We start from the raw sequence: 26,330 nt of genomic DNA on the forward strand, positions 1-26,330 counted from the left end.
TTCAGTCTATCGACAGCTCTCAATGGCAGATGAAGAACAATTTCCGTTGAAGCTAAAGAGTGATGAAGAGTTTATAAACTTGAGAAGTGAAATGCGTTGATAAGGTTTTATAATAGCAGTGATAGGGAGAATTTCGGGAAAATTTGTGAAGCAGTTGGGTTTGAATTTGAAAACTTAACCTCCCCTCACATCAAAGGTGTATTTTTGGCTCCTGGCGAGAGGGAAAGGACACTCAAAGTTGAGGAGAGCGCAACAATTCTCTCTCCCTTCTTTAGCAACACAAACCATCAACATTATGGATTTTCTGTTCAAGGGGTGGTAAATTCTGCCTCAGTTCTCTCCAAACATCCGACACAGCCACAGTGAATCCTCGTGCTAGAAGTGTTGGAAATAGGGCCACATTCAGAGTGTTTGTACTCAAAAAACATTTCAAACATCAATGGAAAATCCTTTTCCTGCTTACACAGTATTTCTATTGGTTTTTTCTACGTAAAATGGAGTAATGCTACAGCCTCCTGAACCAAACAATTTAGTGATTACAGAAATCGAACTCATGTAGAAGTTTTTAGTGACCAAGAACGACAAGGCAGTTTGCTTCTCCTTTGAAATGTAAGTAAGTAAAAGGACACCCATTTCCACCCTAAAAACGTGCAAAATATCCCTCGGGTCATCAATATCGATTTTTCTGGACACAGTCAAATGGAGAGTTTTACCTTGAATTACTGCTTTTCTGCTGAAGAACCTTATTTTTTTTCACTCAAAAGATTTCCATGGAAATACCATCAGATTCTCATCCCCCATTTATACGCAAGACTCTACCGGAATTATTCGCCCAAACAGAAATGTATTGATTTTTCTCCGTCGCGCTTCACAACAGCACAAAAATATCCATTTTCGGGGAAGAGTCAAGAGTCCACAAGTGAAAAACATGCTTTCCAAAAGCAAATTGAAAAAAAATGATGGAAAAATAAAACGAATTTGTTTAATGGCTGATGACAATTGCCCATTGCTATTATTTTTGTCTGACAAAATGCAAATTTGGTGGTTCCGGACAAACACGATTGTTACGCAATTCGACAGAGACTGGAATGTGCTTAGCAATTTTACGCAAATCGACTCTCTGCTTATCGTTATCACGAATTTTGATAGCCCTAATCGAGGGAAATTGCACTTCAGCTCAGATATCGCAATGACCCACCACAACATTGCCCCAAAGGGAATTATGTTTTGCAACAGAACTTTTGAGAATGATTTATAGAGCTTTGAAAGCATGAAGAGGTTTTAGAAGTCCCTCAGGGATGGGTATGATCCGTCAATACTTGGCAAAAGGGCCGCATTAAACATGCGTCTCATGTTGAATTATTAATACAAATTCTCCTTCCAGTAGCTCCAAAAGTGCATCGATAGCTTTTGATATTGTTGATTACTTCATAGATTATCGAAAGAAAACTTGAAAAGCTTTTGAAGGGAAAGTATAGATTCAAGTCTGTATAAATTTTGATGCTAATCACTGTGAGCTAAGCAATGAGGGATGGGGGATCCTATTTCCTTTTTAATAAATAGGGGATTTCTAATAACAGAAATTTAATCTACAACATTGACAAAGACCATTCTCTTTTATCTCGAAATGAATTATGCTTTACAACATTGCAATACATTGTCTAAAAGTTAGTTTTGTGAAAGTTCAAAAATTCTGAAGTAAAGTTTGACTAGCATTGAGTGACATTTCGATTAACTTTACTGCAAGTTCTCTTTAATGAATAAGAAAGATGCAGTTAACTCTTGTGCAGAGCATTTATTCTTCTATAAAATGTCATTCATTCAGAAAAAGCGGAAAAGATAAGCTAGAGAGTAGGAGGTGCCGGGGTAATTTAGCACACGTTTTTGTCCAAAGTCGAAAGAGTCGAAAACCCCAAAAACCTATGCGAGAATTTTATATCGTTCAAGTACTCGATGGAGTTTATAAAATTCTTGCATTTTATTGAAGGAGAGAAAATATTTAATCTGTCGATTTGTTGTTTTATCTGTACTAATCCGATATTTATGGTCAAGCAATATCTCTGCAACAATCTTATTTGCGAATTGACTTCTTAGTTCCTTGAGTATTTTTTCCAGAGTCGTTTTTCGAAATTCGGAATGGTAGTCTTCTGGATGCTTTTTAGCCTTCAACCCCCTTTCTTTAATGCGAGTTTAATCCTGTAAGAATGATTGGGTCACCGGTGATCCAAAAATGAAATTTCTTTTACGGCCATCTAAAGCCATCTACTCTAAGGCAGAAAAAATTATTTTTTTCGACTCCTAATTTTTGACACTCTCGTCCTTAAAGGGTTAACTCTTGTCTTTGACAGAATACTTTTCTTACATTTTCATTCTCTCCAATTTTTCTCTACAATACCAATTTCAACTACTAATTTTGCCAAACAATATTTTTTTCGGATAATTTCGACAGGATATTGGATATTAAGTGCAAATGATACACTAAATCTTGAAAAACCGATAATATTATTATTTAGGATTTCGGGATATCGAAACTTTTGATAACTTGGCTAATCCTTTAGACTGAATCTCGGTCTTAGGTCTAAAGCGCTTATAAAATAATATGCGTGTCATCTACGATTTCGTCCAAATTTTACGTACGATTTATCATATGTCAAATGGCCCAAGCATCCCTGCGTGTAGTCAAAAAATAAGACATTTAGAGGTATCAGAGCTAAATATCTTCTATGGCAAAAATGTAGTCCTAAGTGAAATCTATTATATGCTGAAGAGAGTATATTAATATTTAGTTTAGTTTAGTTTATATGATTTTTCAAAAGTTGCTTTCTTGGGTCATTTTTGAGAAATTTTAGATTGATTTTGTTTTTCCGCCCCCAAGGGTTTTTTGAAAAAATATCACATAATTTTCAAGTTGAAGCACAACTACTTACCTTTCCAACTGATGCCCATTTATTAAGTTCTGTTGACTAGAACCGGAGAAATAATTGATAATATGAGACAAAACATCAAAAACGAAAAAAAGTTAATTAAAGAAAATTATGACGTATAGGAGAAAAACCAAGAACAGATTCTTGATTAGGGGACTCGACTCTACCAAACGTACCCTGTGAGATCCGTGTGCCAAAAAAAAGTTGCCAATTTGTTGCATAGTGTAATACAAAAGCATTCAAAGCTGTAAATAATAAGATGATCCGATGCAACTAAAAGCTTAGTGATAAGTTAATATCCAAGAGGAAATAGCTGGACTTACTTAGGTCTAATCGTTCTAATTTATTTCATTAAGGTTTGGCAAAAAAAATAAAAAAACCTTTCAGCTCTGATATAAACACTTGTTTCAACTTTTTAATGTGATTTAAATTAATTGTCACTAATCAGCATTAAAATGTGTAATTTGTCTGAATCAATATTTAGAATTTGATCAATTTATTAAATAAAAAGATAGACTTAGCCTTTAGCCTGCAAAAATTGGTTTAAATCCTTTTAACACAACGAAGCAGTTTTTGGTAAAGTTCTATCTAAGATTTTCGTAATTTTCAAATTTTGAGCAGTGGCGAAGTGTTTTTCTTTCTTGATGAATTAATTTTTCTTTATGTATAAGGTCAGATTGTTAAAGAGGGGAATTTCAAGAATTTAAATATCGTCTTTATGATGCAACCATTTTGAAAGTATTGAAACGTTGTAAGATTATTTTGAATAATTTTGAAATAAAGTATAATTTTAATAATTTTCACTATTCTATTTCAAAATGAGTTATGTACAACCTACTACATTTAAACTAAATTCCACAAATAAAATTGATATTTACATTTTTACTGCTCGAATTCCACAGAGAGAGCAGAGCAGTATTATAATCCCTCGATTTTTTCACCCCCCCCCCCCCCCCCAAATTTCCTCATTCTACCCTCCGGAGACCACTTTTCTCAACAAATCTTCACGTTTCCGACGACTTCTGAGAAATGTCGTCACGCTGTTTGTCCGTCTGTCTGTCCAGTTGACGCTAGGTTCAAGAGGCCAAACGGTATGAGATAACGACTTGTGACCTTCGGGGGACCCCCCCCATAAGTCGACCCAAGGATCGTTAACGTGCCCCTCATTTTCCCCCAAAATTCCAAAACCATTCCAAATAACGGTTTTTCAAAGTCAAAGCTTAAAAAGACACTAGAGAGCGCATTTATCAAACGAATGGTATCATATTTGGGCTCGTTGGAAAGGTCTTGGAATTTCCTTTAAAACTGAACCGGTTCAAGGTTCTGAATCGATAATGAACCGGTTCATAGCTGATAAATAATTTTTATCCGAAAATCAATTCTATTGCTTTTCAGACAATTTTGGAGAATCTTTTGAATGATTTATGAATCGGTTTAAATCGATTGAGAACCGGTAAATCATGCGAAAGTACTTTTGTGGTATATGTATATACCAACTCAGACCGTCTTCAGACTAGAGGTTTAGCCTAGTTTCCGAAGGTCTCAAAATCCTAAATAGCGACCAATTTAATTTGTTCTTCTGATTCAAATAGATTAATTCCCCTTGATAGTTCATTTATTAGGCAAAACTTCCCAAAAAATTTCGACTGCTAAGAAATTAGAGAAGTTAAGCCTTATGGCTAAGCCTTAGGTCTCAAGCCCGTATAAGTCACGAGTTTGAGCATTTCGCAAAGCCTGGGACGCTTTGCCACCCGTTCAAAAAAAAAAAAACAACAAACCCAAAGAAACAGCGCGAAATAAACTTTCAAAATAGAATAGAGAACTAAATATTATATCAAATATTGCTTGAAGTATTTCTCACTTCGGTTTCCCTTTCTAGTGTAATTACAGTGATTGATATTAATAATTATAGTCACTATAGTGCAGCACCCGCAACACATTTTCCTTATCACTAACGCTGAGTTAAAAATTCAAACATTATTGACGCTCGTTAATGTTATCAATGCTGCAGATTATCAATGATTGTAATTAAACTTTAAACATATTAGCGTAAAGTGTTTTAGAAAAGACTTCTATGGAATAAAAACGGTTGTAAAACTTTACTGAAAGTGGAATTTAAAAAGTAATTCTTTTATTTAAATAAAATTGACCGATTTTATTACAACCTAGGGGGAAATGGGACCCCTTTCGATTGGGGTAGCTTTGAAATTGGGCTTTTTCCCCTATTTTGAACTGTAATTGAGGAGCTAAATTATTATTATTATTATTACTTTATTTAATCACAAGAATAGGATCATCCCTCTTACAATTGTGATTAAAAAAATCAGAAAAAAGTGGAACATAAAAATAGTGAATGACAAGAATTTAAAATTAAGAATGTTAAAGAAACAATGATTATATCATTATAAGATCCAATTTCATTTAAAAAGAGGAGAAAAAAGCCGGATTTCAAAGCAGCTCTAATGCAAAGGTGCCTTACTTACCTCTATGAGAGTATTGCATTAAAGTTGTGAATTTAAATTCAAAATTAGAAATTATTGCTTTGCTAATGAAATACTTAATACAGTTACCTCTCGTAGTTATTTTTCTTTAAAATTTATCAATGCTATTATGTGTCAAGTTAAATATCGGACTATTATATTTTTGAAACATTATCTGTAGTTTATGCTCCTGGATATTTCTCCCAATAATTCAATAGCAATAGATAGATGATTTTTTCTTTAGTGTGTCGAGCGATACGTTATGATTTAATATCAATTAACAATTGTCTGTTGCCCCTGGTACTTTAAAGAATGTAATAAATAAGATTATAGGTAAACATTCAATGTAATTGCTTTCACCGACAAGTTGAATCCACAAGAATGCTTTAAAAATATTTTAAATAATCAAAGGAATACTAACCGTACTGATGTTTCTTTTTTATGAATTTGAGCAATAGAATTCAAAATGTACCATTTGTACCATTCCACACCAGAAATATGAACAGTCACGACAGTCACAAAAAATAATCATTTACTGCGCTCTACACACGCTGATGAATGTAGACTGTTGCTCAATGATTATCGTGAAGAAATTGCATTGAACTATACACGTTGAGTGAAAATCATTTTCCATAAATGCGTTGATATGCCGATAAGCAAATCAACCACATTTAATGCAACTAGTAAAAATAGCTCACTTTTGATTGCCTAATTTGCCCAATAAGTGATTTTCTTCTGTAAATCAGTTTCAGTTTGTAAATACATGAAGATTGGCATCAAGATTACAACAATGAGATTCCCAAAAGTTTCACTGAAAAAATGTTTCCTCTTCACTGTGGCCTTTGCCGTGTTGCTCCTCTTCGGATTCACACTCAGGTGAGGCTTAGAAAATTTCTGATTTTTTCCCACAAATAAATCATTATTTGAATAAAATTGTTTACACAGGGAGAAGGATATTTGGACCAGCAGGACTCAACATCCGTTGATGCCGCCAAAGTCACAACAGAATCCAGAGGAGACACAAAATATCGCTTTGCTCACCCATATTCCCACAACGACAGTACGATCTCTCTACGAGGATTATGACAAAACCCAGGATATGGATAATTCTCTGTTCCCAGAAGGAAATGGTAGACCCTGGTATTTTTCCAATGGGGTCCGATATCCAGCACCTGCACGTATTAATCGCAAGACAAAGAAACGCGTCGCCAGACTGTTTCCCTATGAGGATTCCCAAAATGATCGAATAACGAATCAATTGATGTTTGTACCGCCCAATTACGAGGAGATCAAGCAACAGGGAAAGCTGAAAACTATCCTGCTGTACAATGGATTAGGTCCTTGGAATGTGCGCCAGGGAAAGGATGTCTTTCAGCATGCCAAATGTCCAGTAAGCACCTGTACTCTCACCGCAAATCGCGAACATTCAGCCACAGCGGATATGATCCTGTTCAAAGATCACTACATCCCACCCGGAGTTACGAGACAACCGCATCAGATCTATATGCTCTACTTCCTCGAGTGCCCCTATCACACGCAGAACATCAAATTTCCCAGTGTCTTCAATTGGACCGCCACATATAGGTAAATATCAATATTAATTGATTGCTTACAACTCTATCAAGTACACACTTGAAATTTATTGAGATACTTCGTCTGCGAGCTAACCAACAAGCCCCTCTCCAAATGCGATGCCTCTTCTCTTCATAATAATCATATCATATCGCGGTGTCTCAACTGGGAAAAGTAGGTTCTTGAGTGTCACGCCCAAAAGATTGTACTCTAAATTCAATATTTATTGGGAAAGAGTGGTTGTGCTTGGTAATTAATTTGGAGTTTCGAAAGTCAAATAAGAAACACTTATATTTTCATTTGAATAATTTTTCTGGAAGGTTTTCTTTGGTAAGTTAAATTGACGGGATGGGAGGTCTTGGGTTAGAGACAAGATATAGGATAAAACAAGAACTGCTCTAGTGCTAAATGTTAGAAAGATGATTCAATCGTTATTTGTTAGAATTTCTTTTTACAGCCTATATCTAGCAATGAATAAGAATTAAAATTTTCTATTAAATTCAGTGAGTTTAAACGTTTTTTAGGCTGTCTACAGAGCTAGACAGCTAGCTTCTTGTATCAATGTGCCACAGTTCTCTCTAACTAAAGCACTTAAATATCTCAAGATCTAATTTACATTTTGTATAAATTTTTTTTCTTAGAGAGCTCTATTGTAAAGCTGCGAATTGCGCGTTATTAGGATTTCTTTTGGAAAAAGGACTATTATCTTTTTAGAGTTTTTTAAAAAGAAAGAACAATAGTACAATTTTATCACTTGTACCCAAACACTCCTTTTGTCCTAAGATTTTATTTTATGGCCTTAGTATTTAGGTAAATGTATTTTCGGAATTTTAGCTTACAACCTAAGAAATAGTAGATTTTAGCAAGATACGGTCTCAGATGTAAAAAGTGCAAAACGGATTTAAGTTCCAACAAAATGTCTGCAAAACATGACGTGTAGACCATGTCACAGAGATCAACCTACATATCTATATGCTTAATCCAGCGGTAAAATGATCAAATCCGGGCTCCAACAAAAGTTTATTACTACAATTTTTTGGGTCAAAAATTCGCTTTTAGCGAACTAAAATCGATATCCTAAGCGACATCAGCTTCTGGTTATGATAATTAAGTCATAAAATACTTGAGACAGAGGATCGCTGTCCGGACGCGGCAACACGATGTGTGAAACTTTCAACCCAATGTAGACCAAAAACTTAACTCATTTCCAGAGCTTTCGACACGCTTCGTGTCTTCCTAGTCGAGTGATGTCAATTTTGCAAATATGGCGAGAGGCCTCTAGAATTCTCACACAAAGGTCTCGGAGACACAGAACCAAACACTTTTCAGTCGTCAGATGGTACAACTGAAGTTTGGGGAAGCAACAAAAGTTAGAAGTTTGCGGAAGTTGTTTATGATCTTTGTGTGAGAATCCTGTAGGGGAACTCTGTAACAGTATGACAATGTCATATGACAAATTTAAAAATTTCTATTTGGGAATTTCGGAAAAATTAATTGAAAACAGATTCATACCATTTGCTAAGAGCTTTACAGAGCTCCTAGCAATGGTTATTTGGTGCTCACTGGCCTTTAATGTTGTCCTATTCTCAAATTCATCGCGACAATTTGTTATATGACATTGTCATATCGTTACAGAATTCCGCTACTTGAGCCCTCTCACCAAGTTTGCGAAATTCCTCTTTTAATGAAACCAACAGGTCTTTGACATCACTCGACTAGGAAGACACGGAGCGTATCTAAAGCTCTGAAGAAGAGTAAAGTTTTTGATCTACACAGGGTTAAAAGCTTCATACATCGTGTTGCCGCGTCCGGACGGAGATTCTCTCCGATTTTTTCGCCATGAGTATAGACAGGCTATATGTAATGCTGCAACCCTACAGGTTTCAATCTTTTATACGGGTAAAAAATACACAGAATCCGAATTTATTGTATTTTCCAAGATTATATGTTAGATGTTTAAAGGGTTACGTGGGTCTCGCAGACTAAAAAAAAACATTTCTTTTACATCTTTTCTCGACAAAATAAAAATTCATTTTATTCTATCTCTTAAGCATATCAAAGCACAACATTTGAACCATTTGAACTATATAAATTCTGAAATTTCCATGTCCAAATTTTAAAAATTAAGCCATTGGAGTCTGATTTTTGGGGACGGTTTTTTGGAAAAAAAATATACTTTCAAAAGACTAAATGTTTTCTGTTAGCTGATAAGTTAAAATCGTAATTGAACGGCAGATTGCTTTTTTTATCTTAATCACGACTTATTCTACACGACAAAACGTGGTGTAAAATACACCATAAATTATTTTTTTTGAATAAAATACTGCTAAAAATCCAAATTTAGTTTTAAAAGAAATGTATCGTTTAAGTACGAGTTTAACTCATCAACTAAATGGGAAATACTAAGTTTTTGACGTCAGACGATTATACATAGAATCTTATCCACCGAAAAGAATGTATTTTCCAAAAAGGTCTTCGAAAATCAGGTCAAAATGGCTGAATTTTTAAGATTTTTAAATGATAATTTCAGAAAATATAGTTTAAATGTTAAAATATAGTTCTATGTGCTTAAAATATTAAATAAAAATAAAAATTTATTATGTTGAAAAAAAATAGAGAAAATATGGTGTTTTCCAGTCTTTTTGACCCACGTAACCTCTGAATTGTTTATTGTCTCGTCCTTAGAGGGTTTAACACTAAACCTACCAAGATCTGGTCAAATTGACCGGTTTAAAATTAACACATTTAAACGGTACAATGTCGCTATCAAACTTTATGAATTTCTTAATATATGCATGTAATATATTTTTCAGTGTTTAAATTTTAATTTTTTGCTCTTTTCCAAGACAAATTTCTTGAGTATCCTACCCTACCGCGGTTTGTCATTTGACCGAAAAATGACCAAAAACGGTCGGTAGGTTTAGTATTAAGCGTTTGTAGTGCTAATTTCATAAAGTTTACTATTCCCAGAGAACTATTTAGAAACCTTCATTATTATTTATTAATAGAGAATTAAATCGGAGCTATCATCTGATTAACTAGACAAAAATAGCAAGAACGTTTTTAGGCAGTGCATTTCCGTGTTTTCAGTCGTTTTGCCGATAAGGGTGGTGAATAAGCCAGAGGCAGACGAATCTATCCACACGGTAATAATTCCTCAAATCCAATTCTTTGCCCAATTTTTTTCTTTCTTCTACGCAAATTTTGTTGATCAAACTCCACTAGATTTTTCGAACTATCTATACTTTTCAACCTCGCTGCACCCAAATATTTGACATATCTGACAAGTCCGAAGATTTTTGAAAAATTACCCTTGCTTTCCTAACCGTTTTTTTCGTTACTAAAACTATAGACCAAACGGTTAAAGATCGTAACTTGAGGCCTTCGGAAAAATCTCATAAGTCGATTTAGGAATTAAGGTAAAGTATCCTCTAGTCGGCCGGTTTCTCAACTCGGCCAGTGCGACTATTTATTCAATTTACTTAGATTTGTTATAATATGGTCTTACCGATTTAACATTAGAAGGTGTATTATATTATATATAACGTAAATCAGTGAAAATTTCATAGAAATTGACTATAAAACGTTAAAAAATTGGTTAAATAAATCAACTGGCCGAGTTGAGAAACCGGCCGACTAGAGGGTACTTTACCTTATTTGAGCAAGTTTTAAGTTCATTAGAAAATTATGCACTTTTTATAGATGAATTTGAAGTCGTTTGTAAGATAGTAAACATAAAAAATAACGCAGTGAAATGAGAAAACTTTCCATAAAGCTCTCCTGAGCACATAACTTTCCCTCATACAACTTTTTTAACCTGAGAAGTTAATTTTGATGTATAGCATCAAAGCCACAAGTTCGAGCATTTCGCGAGGATAGAATATGTCTTTCAATTCACTTGTTATATTCGATCCAAGAATTCATAACTGAATATGACACTGCACCTGAGGAATTTAAAATAAATTCAACAATACCACAAAGCTTAATGAAAATTCTACTAGATTTTCTGTGTCGCACGTTTAATATTCTGGAGCCCTTTTATTGCATTTCTTTTGCATTTGCATGGCATTTTGTTAGCAAATCCAATTAAAATTTTATCTCAGGACAAAAGGGTTGAGCTTTCTCCCACTCGAATTAGTTTCAAGCAGCTGTACCATTCAGACAATCTCACAAAGAGCACCACGCCGCATTAATGCGATTGAATTTAGTGTCATTTGCAATAATTTGATAAATCTGGGCCATTGTTAGTGCAAGTACTAATGGAAACTTTTTTGGGTTTATTGCAGAAAGGACAGCGATATTGTAGCTCCGTATGAAAAGTGGGAATATTTCGATCCAAGAGTGAAGCAAGTGGAGCAAGATAAGAATTATGCACTGAACAAGACCAAAAAAGTGGCTTGGTTCGTGTCCAACTGCGGAGCTCGAAATGGACGGCTTCAGTATGCACATGACTTGCAAAAGCATATTCAAGTGAGTTCCTGAGGCGAATATAATGTTTAAAGTTTGAAAATCCATGTCAAAATGAGCTTTTTCCTCTTTTCTTTGACTTTTTAAAGGTGGACATATATGGAGCATGTGGCAATTTTAAATGCTCTAGGAGTACTTCAGATCTCTGCTTTGAACTTTTGGATAACGACTACAAGTTCTATTTGGCATTTGAGAATTCTAACTGCAAAGACTACATCACAGAGAAATTCTTCGTTAATGCTCTATACAGAAATGTTCTTCCAATTGTTATGGGAGCTCGTCCTGAGGTAAGTTATTTAAATGAGTCAAATTATTTATTCTCTTTGAAGTTTATGGGAAGTATATTTCTCATTGGAATATCACAATTTATACCGATTTCAAAATGGTTATTTTCAAGGCTTCTTTGGATAAAACATCGACTATGATTGTTTTTTTAAACTCCGCCAAAATTCAATTTCACCCCTCTTTCAGTTCTCATTGCTAATTTGAACTTGAATTTTCTAAATTTAAAAAGCACCTTTAGTGGTATTGTAATACCGTTCATGTCTATCATTATTTTGAAAGGGTAAGGCATAAATAGTTCTGACGACCAAGAAATAGAACACACCTCCTAAAAAATATACAAATAAAAGAAATTTTATATTTGTCCCGCTTTTTACGATTTATAAGTGCGAAAATCGAAGATATGATCTGTGGTAGCTTTATTTTTCTGTTTGCACTCTGGTAAATCAACAAAATTTTCGACTTATAAATTATTTTTTAAGGATACACGGTTAAAGAAAAATGGAAGTCATAAATTTCAAATGTCTAAAATCCCAAAAAGGCCAAAATACCGAAACCTAAAATTCCGGATGGGCTAAAATCCCGAATGAGCCAAATCCCGAATGTGCCAAAATCCCGAAACGGTCAAAATTTCGAATAGTTAAAATCTTGAATTATCCAAAATCCTAAGTCGACCAAAATCCCAAATGGGCCAAAATTCCGAATAGCCAAAATCCCGAATGGTTAAAATTACGAATGGCCAAAATTCCAAATGTGTCGCAATTCTAAAAAGCCACAATTTGGAAAATTATTAGTTTCCCTTGTTGGATAGAACGAGGGGAGATTTCCCATGTTTTGGGAAGTTATTAGTTTCATTTTTTCTGCCATAGGAAAATTTTCTAAACTTTTTCCAAAATATAGATAACTTTCCTTTGCCCCAACAAGCCAAACTAATAAAATCCGAAATTGTAGCTTTTCGAGATTTCGACTCATTCAGGATTTTGGTTCACTCGAGATGGCTTTTAGGATTTTGGCCCTTTTGGAATTTTTGGATATTTCTTGATTTGGCCAACTTAGGATTTTAGCTCATTCAAGGTTTTAGCTATTCGGGATATTGATCTATTCACAAATTTAACTCATTTCGGATTTTGGCTCATTCAAGATGTTGGCTTTTCGAGATTTCATCTCATTCGGAATTTTGACTTTTCGGAATTTTGGTTTTTCAAGATTTAGACTCATTAAGGATTTTGGCCCATTTGGGATTTTGTTCCGTTCAAGAATATGGTTTTTTGAGATTTTATCCAATAAGGACTTTGGATTTTAGGAATTTTAACTCATTCAGGATTTTGGTCCATTTGATACTTTAGCTTATTCAAGATTTTTGTTTTTCGTGATTTCATCTCATTTGGGATTTTGACCTTTACGAGGTTCTGGCGTATTTGGGATCTTAGCCATTTCAAAATTTAGGCTTTTCGAGATTTCATCCCCGAGATTTTAACTTTTCTGGATTTTGACCAATTCAGGATTTTGGTGGATTATGCTCCATTTGGGATTTTGGCTCATTCCAGATTATAACTTTTTAAGATTTCATTCCATTCGGAATTTTCACTTTTCAGGATTTTGACCCATTCACGAATTTAACAAAGTTCGGTTTTTGGCTCATTCAAGATGTTGGCTTTTCGAGATTTCACCTCATTCGGAATTTTGACTTTTCGGGATTTTGGCTTTTCAAGATTTTGACTCATTCAGGATTTTGGCCCATTTGGGATTTTGTTCCTTTCAAGATTATGACTTTTTGAGATTTCATCCCAATAGGGACTTTAGATTTTAGGGATTTTAACAAATTTTAACTCACTCAGATTTTTTACCCATTTAGTACTGTGGCTGATTCAAGATGTTGGCTTTTCGTGATTTCACTTTATTTGGGATTTTGACCCTTATGAAGTTCTGGCCTATTTGGGATCTTGGCTATTTCAAAATTTTGGCTTTTCGAGATTTCAACCCCGAGATTTTGGCTTTTCGAGATTCACTCCATTCGCGATTTTAGACAGCTCGCAATTTTAGCTTTCCGGGATTTTGGACCATTTGGGCTTTTGGAATAAGTGATTTTAGTTTTAGGGATTTTTGCTACCGCCGCAAGAAAAATATCTTAAAAATGAATCAGTTTAAGGATGAAAGGTAGAATGGGGCATTTCTCACTTCCAAGCATGCTCATGACTTTCGAAAATGGAAAATATAAGTAAAACACAAACCGACGTAATATAGTTAACGAGGTGGGGGTTCCGGAAATCGTCGGGAAAAATACTTCACTCAGGGAAAACTCATCAACTTATCGCATTTTTTTTGCGATAAGTTGATGAGTTTTCCCTGAGTAAAGTATTTTTCCCGACGATTTCCGGAACCCCCACCTCGGAAAATATAAGATTTTATGAAATTAAATTAATAAGGTGGATTGTGTATATTCAGAACTAAATATTTCAAAAGACTTATCTTTACCACAAGATTCAACATGCAAAGAGTTTCGCTATCTAGTATATTCTCGGGACCGGAAAAAAACGTGAATTCGCTCCAGTGACACAGAAAAATTGCATACTCAAAGGAGAGGTCTTTGGAATAAGTTACGGAAACGCCGTGATTTATGCTAAACATTTCCGGCGAACATTTCTCAGCCGATTTTCAGCGCCAACGGTTCATAATAGCTCCGGCACACCTTTTAGATCGAGAAAATTCCATGAAATCGAAATTCACATCCCTTTCTTTCTCACACGTTTTGCATATGTCTGACTTATTCTTTTGCACTCCAAATTTGATTAAACTAAATTCAAATTGGTCTGATGTTTAAACGAAAAAGAAGAGTTTGAAAGAGTGGGATAGACATATGCAAAACGGGTGAGAAAGAAAGGAATGTGAATTTCGACTTCATGAAATTTTCCTGATCTAAAAGGTGTGCCAGAGTCATAAGAAATGTATTTCAAATTTACCATGTGAAAAAAAACTACATACATTTAGGGGCATTTCAAAAATTATTTTATAAATGAGCTTCCAATAATAGGCAATTAATATCAAATTGTTTCAATCCGTTTTCACTTAAGCCGGAACCCCTGTACATAAAATAATACTCTATATTTTTTATGCGGTAACATATATAAATTTTACTTTTCTAAAATGTTACTGTTGAGTGCAATATTGTTATATAGTTCAAAAAATGCGAGTGAAAAACACTGCTTTTTGGAAGTAGTTGGGCGAGTTGGGCCATACGGGAGCAATGGTAAATTTTCTATTGGGAAGAATTTACTGAAAATTTGCCAGAAAAAAGCTGGAATAGCAATAAAATCGAATAAAACTAAAAACATGTTCTCGTGTTTTCAATGAAAAGTTACACTGTCCATTTCCATTATTATTGTGGTAAAAATTTTAATTTAAATCTTATCTAAAAGAACGGATTTTTGATTTATCTTACTAAGACACCAAACTATAAGATTGTTATAACTTTGAAAATATAAATAAAAAATGATGACTTTATGTGGACGTGGGGCTACAGTGAAAACGCAATTTTTTCGCATATTTTTAAAGCTATAAATTGATTTAGACCCATAATTCTTTTGTCTAACTCAATTACATTACGTAAAAGTTCAGCTTCTTTTAAAATATGGGAACAAATTGCGTTTTCAATGAAGCCCCTGCTTACTGTAGCCCTTCTTTGCCCTATTTACTAAGAAGGAAGTTCCCTGTTCATATTTGGAGTTGAAAAACTTTCGTCTGGACCAAGTTCTGAATTACTGAATTCAGAAGAAGTTCTGAATTACTGAATCATTTCGTGTGGCACCTTTTAAATAGGGCTTTTTCTTCTATTTTGAAATGGTTCTGGACTTTGACGTAATACAATTTAGCTCCATGAATGAATTGTGAAAAAGATTCTCCAGAAAAGTTGTGCAAGCCATTGTGAGGAGGCGTCGGGAGGCTCGAGACAGACCTAGGACAAAGTGACTGAATCAAATTCAGAAACTTGCCTTGGACCGCTTGGTCGAGAAGATGTTTGTAGATCGAATCCAAACATCTTCCTGAAGTGGCAAAGGAGCATGGGCTGCTAAATTGGATGTCATGGGCCCGCGCCCCAAATAGAAATAAGCGATTGAAAATGATGATGATGAATCAGTTGTGAAGCTATGTTACCTCATGATAATATTCAGTTTTATTTAACCCTTTAACGACGAGACAGTTTTTGCGGACAGAAAATCAGCAATAAAAACAAAACCGATAAACAAAATCAGTAAAAGGTCTTACATCTGGCCTTAGAAAATCCAACAGAGTCTGATTCGGTGTATTTTTAATCTATATGAGCTATAGGGACAAAAATAGCCTAAAAATTTAAGTAATTTTTCTGAAAATACTAACGAATGATAATTTTCACACTAATGAAAAATATTATGTTTGAGTATTGTAGTTTCTTTCCCAAAACAGTTTTGCTTAAAAAAATTGGAAATATAAAAAATAATTAAAATTAATTTTCATTAAGAGAATTAAAAAATTCGTCATTTTTAGCTTAAAAAATTACTATATAGCAAATAGCTAGAGACTTGTAAAAAATATCCTAGATTTTTTTCAATCTTCTACTTTGCAATTACGTACAAACATAAGGAAAAAATAAATTTAGGTAGTCAGGAAAAAATATTTTCTTTATGGGACACCGGTGTTCCAATCGTCCTTAAAGGGTTAAAAATAGGAGAAAAAGTCTTATTTCAAAGGTGTCCTTATTCATATATACCCCACATCATCCTACGAAAAATGTGTTGAATGTTTTCAAATAGTCTGTACCTAAGAGAAACTAAGTGGACTTATGTACTTAGCCTGAAAAGAATTCAAAAACTTTTGGCAAATTGGCCTTGAGAAGAAATTTTAGCTACCTGAAATTACCCTACCATTCCATTTTAGATTTTTTTTATTTTTTGGAAAGCTACAGCAGATTTTTAAATGATTACGTAGTTCACCTCTAACGGAATTTTCTTTAAGAAAATTTTACATTGAGAAAAAAAAAGGGTGCGATTAACTTTTTTTCCTCGTAACTTTAACACTTTTTAAGTGTAAAAATATATCAACATTTTTTAATGTTAATTTTACATCTTTTTAAGGGTAAAATTAACATGAAAAAGGGTAACTTTTACCCCCAACACACCTAAAAAGGGTAATATTTACACCGATTTCGGATCAATAATGCAGGGTAAAATTTACATTTCCGGAATGTTATTTTAACTTTTTCGGATTTCTCTCACAGTGTAAGAATGCCAATAAATTTTCTTTAAAAAATGTATGCTTTATGAGAATTATTCCCTGAATTTCGAGAATAACTATCTGGATTTTCCTCATTTAACTTAGTAATATTAATTTTTTTTTGTTGTTTTGAAGGATTATCTGGCGAGTTCACCTTACAAATCCTACATTCACGTGGATGATTTTGCATCACCCAAAGAATTGGCAGCCTATTTGCATCTCCTGGACAAAAATGACGAACTGTACAATTCGTATTTTAAGTGGAAAGGAACAGGAGAATTTATCAATACATATTTCTGGTGTCGTGTCTGTGCAATGTTACACGACGAGGCTGCCCTGGAAAAGCCAAAATGGTATCCTGATATTAATGATTGGTGGCGCGGAAAGGGTGTCTGCACCAGCAATTCCTGGCGCATCGGCCGTCACGATATTATGAGCGATGATTGAGCACAAAAATCCTCACACAGTGACCACAATTTATCATTGCCCATGTGAATTATTCTCTTGAATTCTCAGAATTACTGCTTCTCAAGCCATTCATCTATGTGCAAAAATTATGACTGAATAAGTGACTTCTTTCGCATCACAAGATGAAAGACCTCAGTATGGTAGTCATTAGGCATTAGTTTGAACGTGAAGAAAAAGACAAAGATATCACTCTAAGTTACTTAATTTTGTGATTCAATTTAGTGAATTGCCTCGAGTACAAAAAGAATTAAAGAAAAAGAAATACCTTTAAGATAAAACAGTGAAAAAGTAAATCAAAGGTTGAAAAAAATTCTCACAATGTTTTTTTCAGAATCTCTTCTAAACCAATTACTTAAAGAAAAAGTATTACCAAACAAAATATTGAGGCAAAATTTATCGCGCAATTTATTTAGCAAAAATTAGTGTATTTAAAAGTAAATTAATTCACGCGCAAGATCCAATGTGATTTTTTCTACTCTTTATCATATTTTATTTTCTCTTTTTTTTTTCTTTTAGCTCGTACATAGAATTATTTGTATCTGTGATATTTCTCTCCCTCCTCAAACCCACTTTTTTTTAAACTTATTAATTTTTAGCCTCCAACTACAGGTATTTTCCCAATTGTTTAGTAAAAAAAAAAGAAAAACAATTGTACTAAAAAGAAGAAAAAACGACTTTTAGGCAATTTCAGTGCTGTTTGCGTGTAAAATGTTGAAACACCAAAGAATTATATTGTTGCTCGTAGAATGATGTAAATAGGAAGATAATCAAATTTAGAAAATAAATTTGTAATACAAAAGATACATTTTATTGAATGGAGTTATTTTTGTCGATCAAATCATACAAATCGTATACAAACTTACTCTGAACAACAAGTCCATCTCTTTCATCTCCATTTTGAGGTGGGTTTAGCCGCATGCCTTGAGTTTGGCCAGAAGATTTCGGATCTCCTCGGGATTTCCATTGGACAGAATCCGAGAGAAAATCTTTCTTTTCAGCGCACTGGATTCCACCTTTTTGGACAACTGAAAATGGTAAAAATTGTTCCAAAAAGAAAGTTTATTTTTCTGATAGCTCAACCGTGATCCAGTTCATTTATTTAAAAAATTGAACCCGCAATGTCACAGACACAATTATGAACTGCAATATCTAAAAAAAAATTATATGGAAAAATCATTCGTACATGCCATGTTTGACAACAGTAGCGTGATATTTTTATTCATTTACTCACGTCCTCTATTAAATGATTGAACTTAAATTTATTATAATTGAGCTTTTTAACTCTCTTGCATCTTTTGGGACTCTGTGTACCCAACGGAAAATATGGAAACTCCGGCATAAAAATTTTTTTTTGAAAAATTAAAATCTATAAAAATCCGTTTCATGTGGATGATTGCAAAATATTAGGAAGTCAAAAACTCGTGCAATTAGTTTGCTTAATATGTTACGATCCGGAAGGAGCTAAAACTATCGATGAAGCGTCCCAGCTTTGAGGAATGTTCACGAGACAGATCTGCCAGTAAATTATCTTTTCACACTGTTTTCAGGTCCATAAAATTAAGCTTTCGTTTAAAACTGTTTCAAAAATTATCAGAATACCATCCCAAGACTCGAAATTGATAATGAAATGCAAATTTTTTAAATTAATCACTGAAGATCGAAAGTCTATATCTTTTACCGTTTAGCTTCTAGATCGAAAAAATATATATACGAACAATAAATAAAAATATTCAAACAAATTATTTACGAATATTTTACCAATTTATTGCCCTATCTGGAAAAGGCAGCCAAGAGCACAAATTCCCGCGTTAATATTATTCAAAAGCTCGTTGGCACGACATGGGGAGACTGATGCTCAGCCCTTGCGTATTGCAACCTTCGTTTTTGTTTATTCTGCATCAGTGTATTGCACGGTGTATTTGGGCATCAAAAGTTTAAAGGAGCACTAGTCAATTCTATGCTATTCTCTACTTCCACCTCCACGCGGTGAGCCCTGGAGTCCATTCGAAATTTCTTTGACACACCCAACCCCTATCATCCTTATGGATGGTGAAAGGTTGCTTTAGGGCTCTTACTGTTAAATAACTGTCTCCAGTTTTCAGTGAGTGAGCATCAGTCGCCGTGGACGCATCACATCACTCTCATGAAGTGAAAAATGGGTGGCACCTTCAGTTCTTCAATTTTCCTCTATAAGTCTTTAATTCCAATTATATGAACCCCATTTTGGTGAAAATTTTGGGAGGTGAAAAAGTCGAGGAATCTATATACTGCTGTCTCTCTGTAGAGTTCGAGCAATAAAAGAAGAAGACCGATTCATTGGAAATTTCAAGACATTCCTAAAATAACCAAATTCAAGCAAATCGATTGGGAACTAGGACCGCAAGTGCAAGCATCTGTATGTGAAACTCATATGCATACTATGCATATAATTCTTTAATGGCGAACTTTGTGAAATAAAATCGCTTCGACTGAAGAATAATATGGTAAAAAAATCAAAAAAAACTTTAAGGCATAAATTTGGAACCGAGTGTGCTTATAAATTAATTCACTTAAAGGCAGTACATTGTATTCTTTACGAGCTCTCAAATGCATTTGCTATTTTTCTTTTTTTAAACTTGTGTAATGGTAATGGACCTTAATATTTGGCGTATTTTGAACCATGGATATTACTTGTATACTTGTTAGATAACATTTAATAAATTTTGACATATCGACAAAAGTGTCAATAGGGATTCCTTGTCGAAGAGGTTTTCTTCGGCCCAATACTATTTTATGACGCAGGAATCTTAAAAATATAATAGTTTTATTGATCAGAATAAACTTTACTTTCTTTTATTGAGGTAATATTTTCGAATATTCTAACAATTTCTTGAGGAACTCATGGCAAAATTGCATTGCATTTCTTTTAAACAGCTGAACTTTTTTGTTCTGACTACTTTTACTTCGCGCGGAAATGGTTCTACGGTTGAAAACATTATACATATAGGCCATATAGAGAAGAAATCTCTGCGGATATGCAAATTTTGAGGATGCATAATGCCATTGCGCGCAGTTTTTTCAGTCCCTGTCTTTTAACAAGGTTTTAAGCCGTGAAAAAGTATTCATGAAAGGGAGTGGATGTTCCAACAAAATTTTGGACTATCACACATAGAGAGTAATAACCTAGATGGCTTGAAAACACCGCTTTGATGTTTATTTCGATCGTACAAAACCTTGTAAAAATTTTATTTTAAATTTATTTTCTTAAAGACAGCTGCAAAATCAAGTTTATTATTGCCAAGGTGTGAATGAGTGGTTCTCAAAGTGCACCGTGAGCGGCGATTGGCAAATTTGTGCCGATCTGAATCTAAAAATAGCCAGATCGGCATTATTTTGCTAAAAAATCAAGAGATCGGTACAATTTGGCCAGAAATCGATAGATCGGCATGTTCAGTAGCAAAAAAAAGCAGATCGGCACAATTTTAGAGAAGAATGGGCAAATTCAAATATCAGTTTGAACTTATAAAGTATAGCATTCGCTTAAGAATTTCATTCATGTGACATAATAAATTTCTTACCGACAATTCCAGTGGTAAATGTTAAAGTACTGTAGGAAAGACTGGGGCAAAATATGTCAAAACGAAAATTTCAATATTCACTATTTTCTAAAATAAAAGAGACTGAGGCTTGAAATTTATATTATAGATAGCCTTCATGAACCTTCTTAAACTTACAAAGTTTCAAGGGATTTGAGGAAGGATTATGTAAAATAAAAAATAATGAAATTTTGAGCCCAATTTTTGGAATATTTGGCTTACAGAAAATATCAATACTGATTAGCTTAATTTAAGCACATTTCTCGTTAAGATAGAGAAAAATTATCTTCGACAAAGTTGTAGAGAGGAATAAATTTTCTATAAAAATATGTCTATTTAATTTTTTAACGTTTGCGAGAATAAAACGTCACAAATTATCCGAAGACTGACAAAATTTGCCCCAGCAATTTTGAGAATCTCCACAAAATTGACTTTTAGAAAATGATTCTAAAATCACATTTCATTCGAGATAGAGGAAAATAGTCTTCTGCAATGTTGTAGAGCAGTAAATTTCCTATAAGAGTATGCTCATTATAAAACGTTTTTCCCAGAGCTCGTGAAAGAATTAAATATGCGTTTTGACAAGTTTTGCCCCAGTCTTCCCTACTGGAAACACTGATCTTCTAGACGTACTCGGCAGACCGTCACGAGATCGACGAAATTCGTGCGAAATCGGCAAATCAGCACAATTTTTACAAAAGATCGACAGATCGGCTCTCAAGTGAACCATGAGCGGCACAGTTAACTACCCCTTAATTATTTATTTATTTTTTATTAGGCGTTCATCTATAAGATGATTGTCCCAACTTTTGATTATTGTTTTTCAAATAAAAATTGGGTAAATGTCTTAATTCAAAACCATTTCCAGACGCTTTAACTTTGACAGAAGATTCATCATATTAAGTTAATATTTTTCTGAAGAAAATTACATAAATTTGTTCCTTAACTCTTCTAAAATGTTACTGTTTAGTGAAAACTCTTTAATATAATATGAAAACTTCTTAAATACAAGAAAAATACACGAGTGCAAAATGCTTATATTGGAAACAAATTAATCTAAATGGAGACAAGGGAAGATTTCTAATTGGAGACAAACAGTGTATGTGAAACCGCGACGAGAGGCTTCCAAAACCTTGTTGAGTTGCTCCTGAGTGCAGGATTTGTTCTTATTCCTGGTCTTTTCTCTTTTCCCATCTGAGACAATAAAAAAATCTCTAAAAAAAATCATATTTCCGGTATTTCCAATTGAAGCATTTGCAGACACTTCAGAAAACCCTTTTTGTTCACAAAATAGGTAATTATTTCAGTTGAAAATTTCACGTACCGGTATCAATAAAGATTAACACATAATTTTGCCAGAATTATTATACAAATGTAAAAAAACGAATAGAGAACAATCACCCTAATGTGTTTTTCATTAGAAAACATTGTTAATTGATGAAAAATTCGATGGTGAAAACGTACACTTTTAATTTTTCTGAGAAATTTATAAATTAATATTTGTGAATATGAATGGGTTTTCGCTTTATTCGGAGCAAAATTAACTAAATAATGAAACTGAGGTAATAGAAAATATATAAATAAAAATTTAATACTGTATTTATCACGGAAAAAAATGATGTTTCCATTTGGAGTAGCGAAAAGTTTCCATTTGGAGCAGGTTTTGAATTAGCTTAATTTACCCTATGAATCAATACTTTTCACTAATTATGAATTTTCAAAATTTTGAAAACTGCAGTTTTGCATGGAATGTGCGAAATATGAATAGTTTACTTTTAATTTAAAATATGACCCAAAAATCAAGTGCAAATGAATTGCTATTTAATTTTTTTATCGCATTTGAGTGTGAATTGGAACAAAAACTCACCTCATGTGCCCTCCGGATGATGGTGGTTGGCATTCCGGCCAATTTGGCAGCATTGAATCCATAGGATTTGGGACAAGGTCCATCGGCATATTTGTAGAGGAAAGTGACTGTTTCCTGAGTTGGATCATCGCTATCCTCATTCTCCACCATGCAGGCCATATGGCCCAGAGTTATTCGTCCATCCCGATGGAAATTGTCCACGAGACTGTGATAGTGCGTGGAAAAGAGGGTGCGACACTTGAGATCGGCCAGGAAGTTGACGACAGACGCTGCAATTGCAGTGCCATCGTAAGTGGCAGTTCCACGGCCAAGTTCATCGAGTAGGACCAAACTGTTGATTGTGGCATGTTTGAGAATGGCTGAGGTCTCGCTGAGTTCGACAAGGAAGGTGCTATGTCCTGCCAAGATGTCATCCTGAGCTCCCAGACGAGTGAAAATGCGATCGATGAGGGTCATGCGACAGCGTGATGCTGGGATTCGTGATCCCACTTGAGCCATCACAGCCAGAAGGCCAACTTGCCGCATTAGGGTACTTTTGCCGCCCATATTTGGTCCCGTGAGGATTGTCAGGGCAGTCTGAGGAGCTCCTAGGATAATGCCATTCGGGATGAAGTCTTCATTGCCGGTCAGGCATGGATGGTATCCATCTTCGAGTTCCATAAATGGCTCACAGTCTTCATCGATTATTTCCGGAACGCAGGTCTCCCGGGAATTTCTGGCGTACTCTGCGAAGGATGTTAGAACATCCAGGATGGCAACATTTGATACACACTGCTTCCAGACATCGTGATTGTTGGAGAATTTCTCAAAGATCCTCCTTGACAGATCTTTTAGAACTTTTTTTCTCTGATTCTCAGCTACTGTGATTCTCTTTAGAAGATCTTTTGTCTCATCCGTGTGATACCTCTTGATGCCCTTCCCGCCCTTTTTTCCCTGCTGACTCTCCAGGGAATATTCCGAGCCAGCTTTCTTGGCAAAACTTTCTGGAATTTCCAATTGGTAGCGATTACGATTGGTTCCTACGGTGACCTTGCAGTTGAAGTATTTTTCCTGGATCTTGACATATTCCTTGAATTCCATTTCAATGTCCTTGATTTCTTCCTCAATAGCATCGAATTCCTTGTCAACTCCATGTTCTGGAGCAATTATGCCCTCTTTAAGGGCTTCCTCGTGGTCAAAAGCCTTCTCGAAGAAGTCTAGGTCTGCAGAGAAATCCGGGAAGGTTCCTTCAGGACTGTTCTGACTCAGGTAGATCAGGAATTCACTTGAGCATTTCGCCGTGAGTCCTGGTAATTTAAGCAAGGCTTTAAAGCCCTTGAGGACCGAGATAAAGTCCTGGATCTTCTTTTTTCCATACTGAACTTCCTCATAGAGGATCGCACGGCTGTCCGGATGATCCTTAAAGCGCCCGTAGCTGCTGAAGGAATGAATTTGGGCGAGTTGTCGCTCAAGATCCGTCAGAGATCCCAAAAGCGATCGGATATCCTGGAGCAGGATTGGCCTATCGACGAGTTCAGAAACTGCCTCCTGACGCTTCCGGATGACAGAGATGTCGCAGCTGGGAGAGCAAATCCAGTTGTGCAGGAGTCTCTTCCCGAATTTCGTGCAACAGTGATCCAGGGTCTCCATTAGGGAGCCCTCTTCGCCGATAATCTTCAAGTTCTGCAGAGTTATGGAATCCAGAACCATATTCTTGGATTTATTGAGTTTTTGGGAGGCTCTAGAGATGTTTTCCTCAAGCTTATTCACGGATTCCGTGACATCGGGTGGCTGGTAGAATTGATAGCGAGCTAGAGAGAGGATTTGTTGATCCAGGAGGCATCTGGTGAGGTAGAAAATGCATCCTCCGAGTGCTTTGAGAGCCAGGGAGTAATTTTTCTTCGGAGTCAGCCCCAAGTGGTCACAATCATCCTGCATTTCCTTGAAAATCTCTGGCCAATTTGTGCCGTCGTCCGTGAGGAAGTACTTTTCCGCGAGATTCTTGAGCGTCGTGGAGGCATCCCACATTTGAGATTCACTGAGAGGATCTTTGAGAGCACTTGACAGCATTGTCTTGAAGATCTGCCGAGTTCTCTCGCTCAGACCATTTTTCTGGAACAGTACCAGGACGGGCGTGTTGTGTGCCAGGAGAGTCAGCATCCTGGAACTGTGTTTGTCATCTTCAAACTGCCCAATATGAAACATCCCAATTGATGTGTCAATGAAGCAAATCCCGTAGGTACTGGTCATCCCTCCGGCAATTTCAGCAATTGCCAGCATGTACTGTGGCTGAAAATCCCCCGTGAGCTGTACTTGCTGGCCAAAAACTCGCGTTCCTCTGTTTGTGATCTGACAGATTTCTCTCTTGACCACACGATCGAATTTTGTCACGGATTTTTGCTTCTTGCAGCGCTCCTGCATCATCTCCGGATTCTCAGTTTGCTCCACCCGAGCCACTTTGTAGCCCTTCTCCACCAGGCTCGTGGCCATGCGATCATAAGCCTGTTCTGGGAAGCCAGAATGAGCAAATTCTCCCTTCATGTACGTAAATCCCAACTCATTGACTCCCACAACAGCATCCATATGATACAGCTCATAGAACTTCCCAACCTTAAACAATATCACACAGTCATTGTGCTGGGCTTTCATAACCCACCACTGATACATTCCCGGAGTCAGATTCTTCATGAACGAATCCGGAACATACAGAGTATTCGGATCGTAGTCAGGATGATCAGGCCTCCTTTTCTTGGCATCCCGGATATTCTCGGGCTTGAGAAACTCCAGCTTATTGTGTAACCACACAGTAGCCTCATCCTCAACTATACTCGTCATCTCCAGTTCATCCGGAACTTCATTTGGCTCAGTTTTTGTCAAACTGGCCAGTTTCTCTTCAATGGTTAATTTACTCGTTTCTACACCCTCCATCTTCACCTTTTTCGCCACAACTGCCCTACTAACTGGTGAATCACATTGTCTTTTATCAGAATTCACCTGGAGATTATCATTCTCCCGGTCAGAATCCTCAGAATCTGACGTGATAATCCTCCTTCTTTTCTTCTTCTGAGACACAATCTCTTCATCACCATTCGCATGCTTGGAAATTGGGGTGGATTTTTCTGGTTTCTCTGTGCTCAAGATACGTTTCCCTACTGCCAAGGGATTCTCATTTAATCCCAGAACCCTAATCAAATTAATATAAAAAGGACTTACCATTTTTAGAAGCATTCAGAGCTGATTTAGGAGTCGATGGGGATGCAGTTGTTTGGGCAGGTGTTTTGGCAGCTATTTTTGGGGAACTTCCGGCAGCCGGAGGAGTTCTGCTGAAGTAGTTGAAGAGGGTATTTTTCGGGGTATCACTCAATCGCTTAGACATGCTCAATCAAGTAATTTTTCTTCACAAAATAAGTATTTTTCTGAAACACTAAAATTCACACACTTCAAGGAACTGTCAACAAATGCGCGCGCC

General features: G+C 35.4%; 2 protein-coding genes across 3 annotated transcripts; one reads left to right on the forward strand and one right to left on the reverse strand.

Annotated features, from left to right (window-relative positions):
- LOC129797919 (glycoprotein 3-alpha-L-fucosyltransferase A) lies at window positions 1-18,243 on the forward strand. Of its 2 annotated transcripts, none has more exons than XM_055840801.1 (6): window positions 1-613; window positions 6,151-6,280; window positions 6,350-6,988; window positions 11,263-11,446; window positions 11,533-11,730; window positions 17,108-18,243. In XM_055840801.1, exons 2-6 carry the CDS (start codon window positions 6,168-6,170, stop codon window positions 17,417-17,419), a joined length of 1,446 nt encoding a protein of 481 aa, XP_055696776.1. In that variant the 5' UTR covers window positions 1-613; window positions 6,151-6,167; the 3' UTR covers window positions 17,420-18,243. The 2 variants fall into 2 exon arrangements, with proteins under 2 accessions (XP_055696776.1, XP_055696775.1); XM_055840800.1 differs by having other exon boundaries at window positions 1-609.
- Window positions 18,226-26,330, reverse strand: LOC129797906 (probable DNA mismatch repair protein Msh6). Its single transcript, XM_055840783.1, has 3 exons — window positions 26,075-26,330; window positions 22,883-26,013; window positions 18,226-18,465 (listed from the first exon to the last, which is right to left on the reverse strand). Exons 1-3 carry the CDS (start codon window positions 26,235-26,237, stop codon window positions 18,349-18,351), a joined length of 3,411 nt encoding a protein of 1,136 aa, XP_055696758.1. The 5' UTR covers window positions 26,238-26,330; the 3' UTR covers window positions 18,226-18,348.

Source organism: Phlebotomus papatasi, chromosome 1 (assembly GCF_024763615.1).
Source record: "Phlebotomus papatasi isolate M1 chromosome 1, Ppap_2.1, whole genome shotgun sequence".
Lineage (NCBI taxonomy): Eukaryota > Metazoa > Arthropoda > Insecta > Diptera > Psychodidae > Phlebotomus > Phlebotomus papatasi.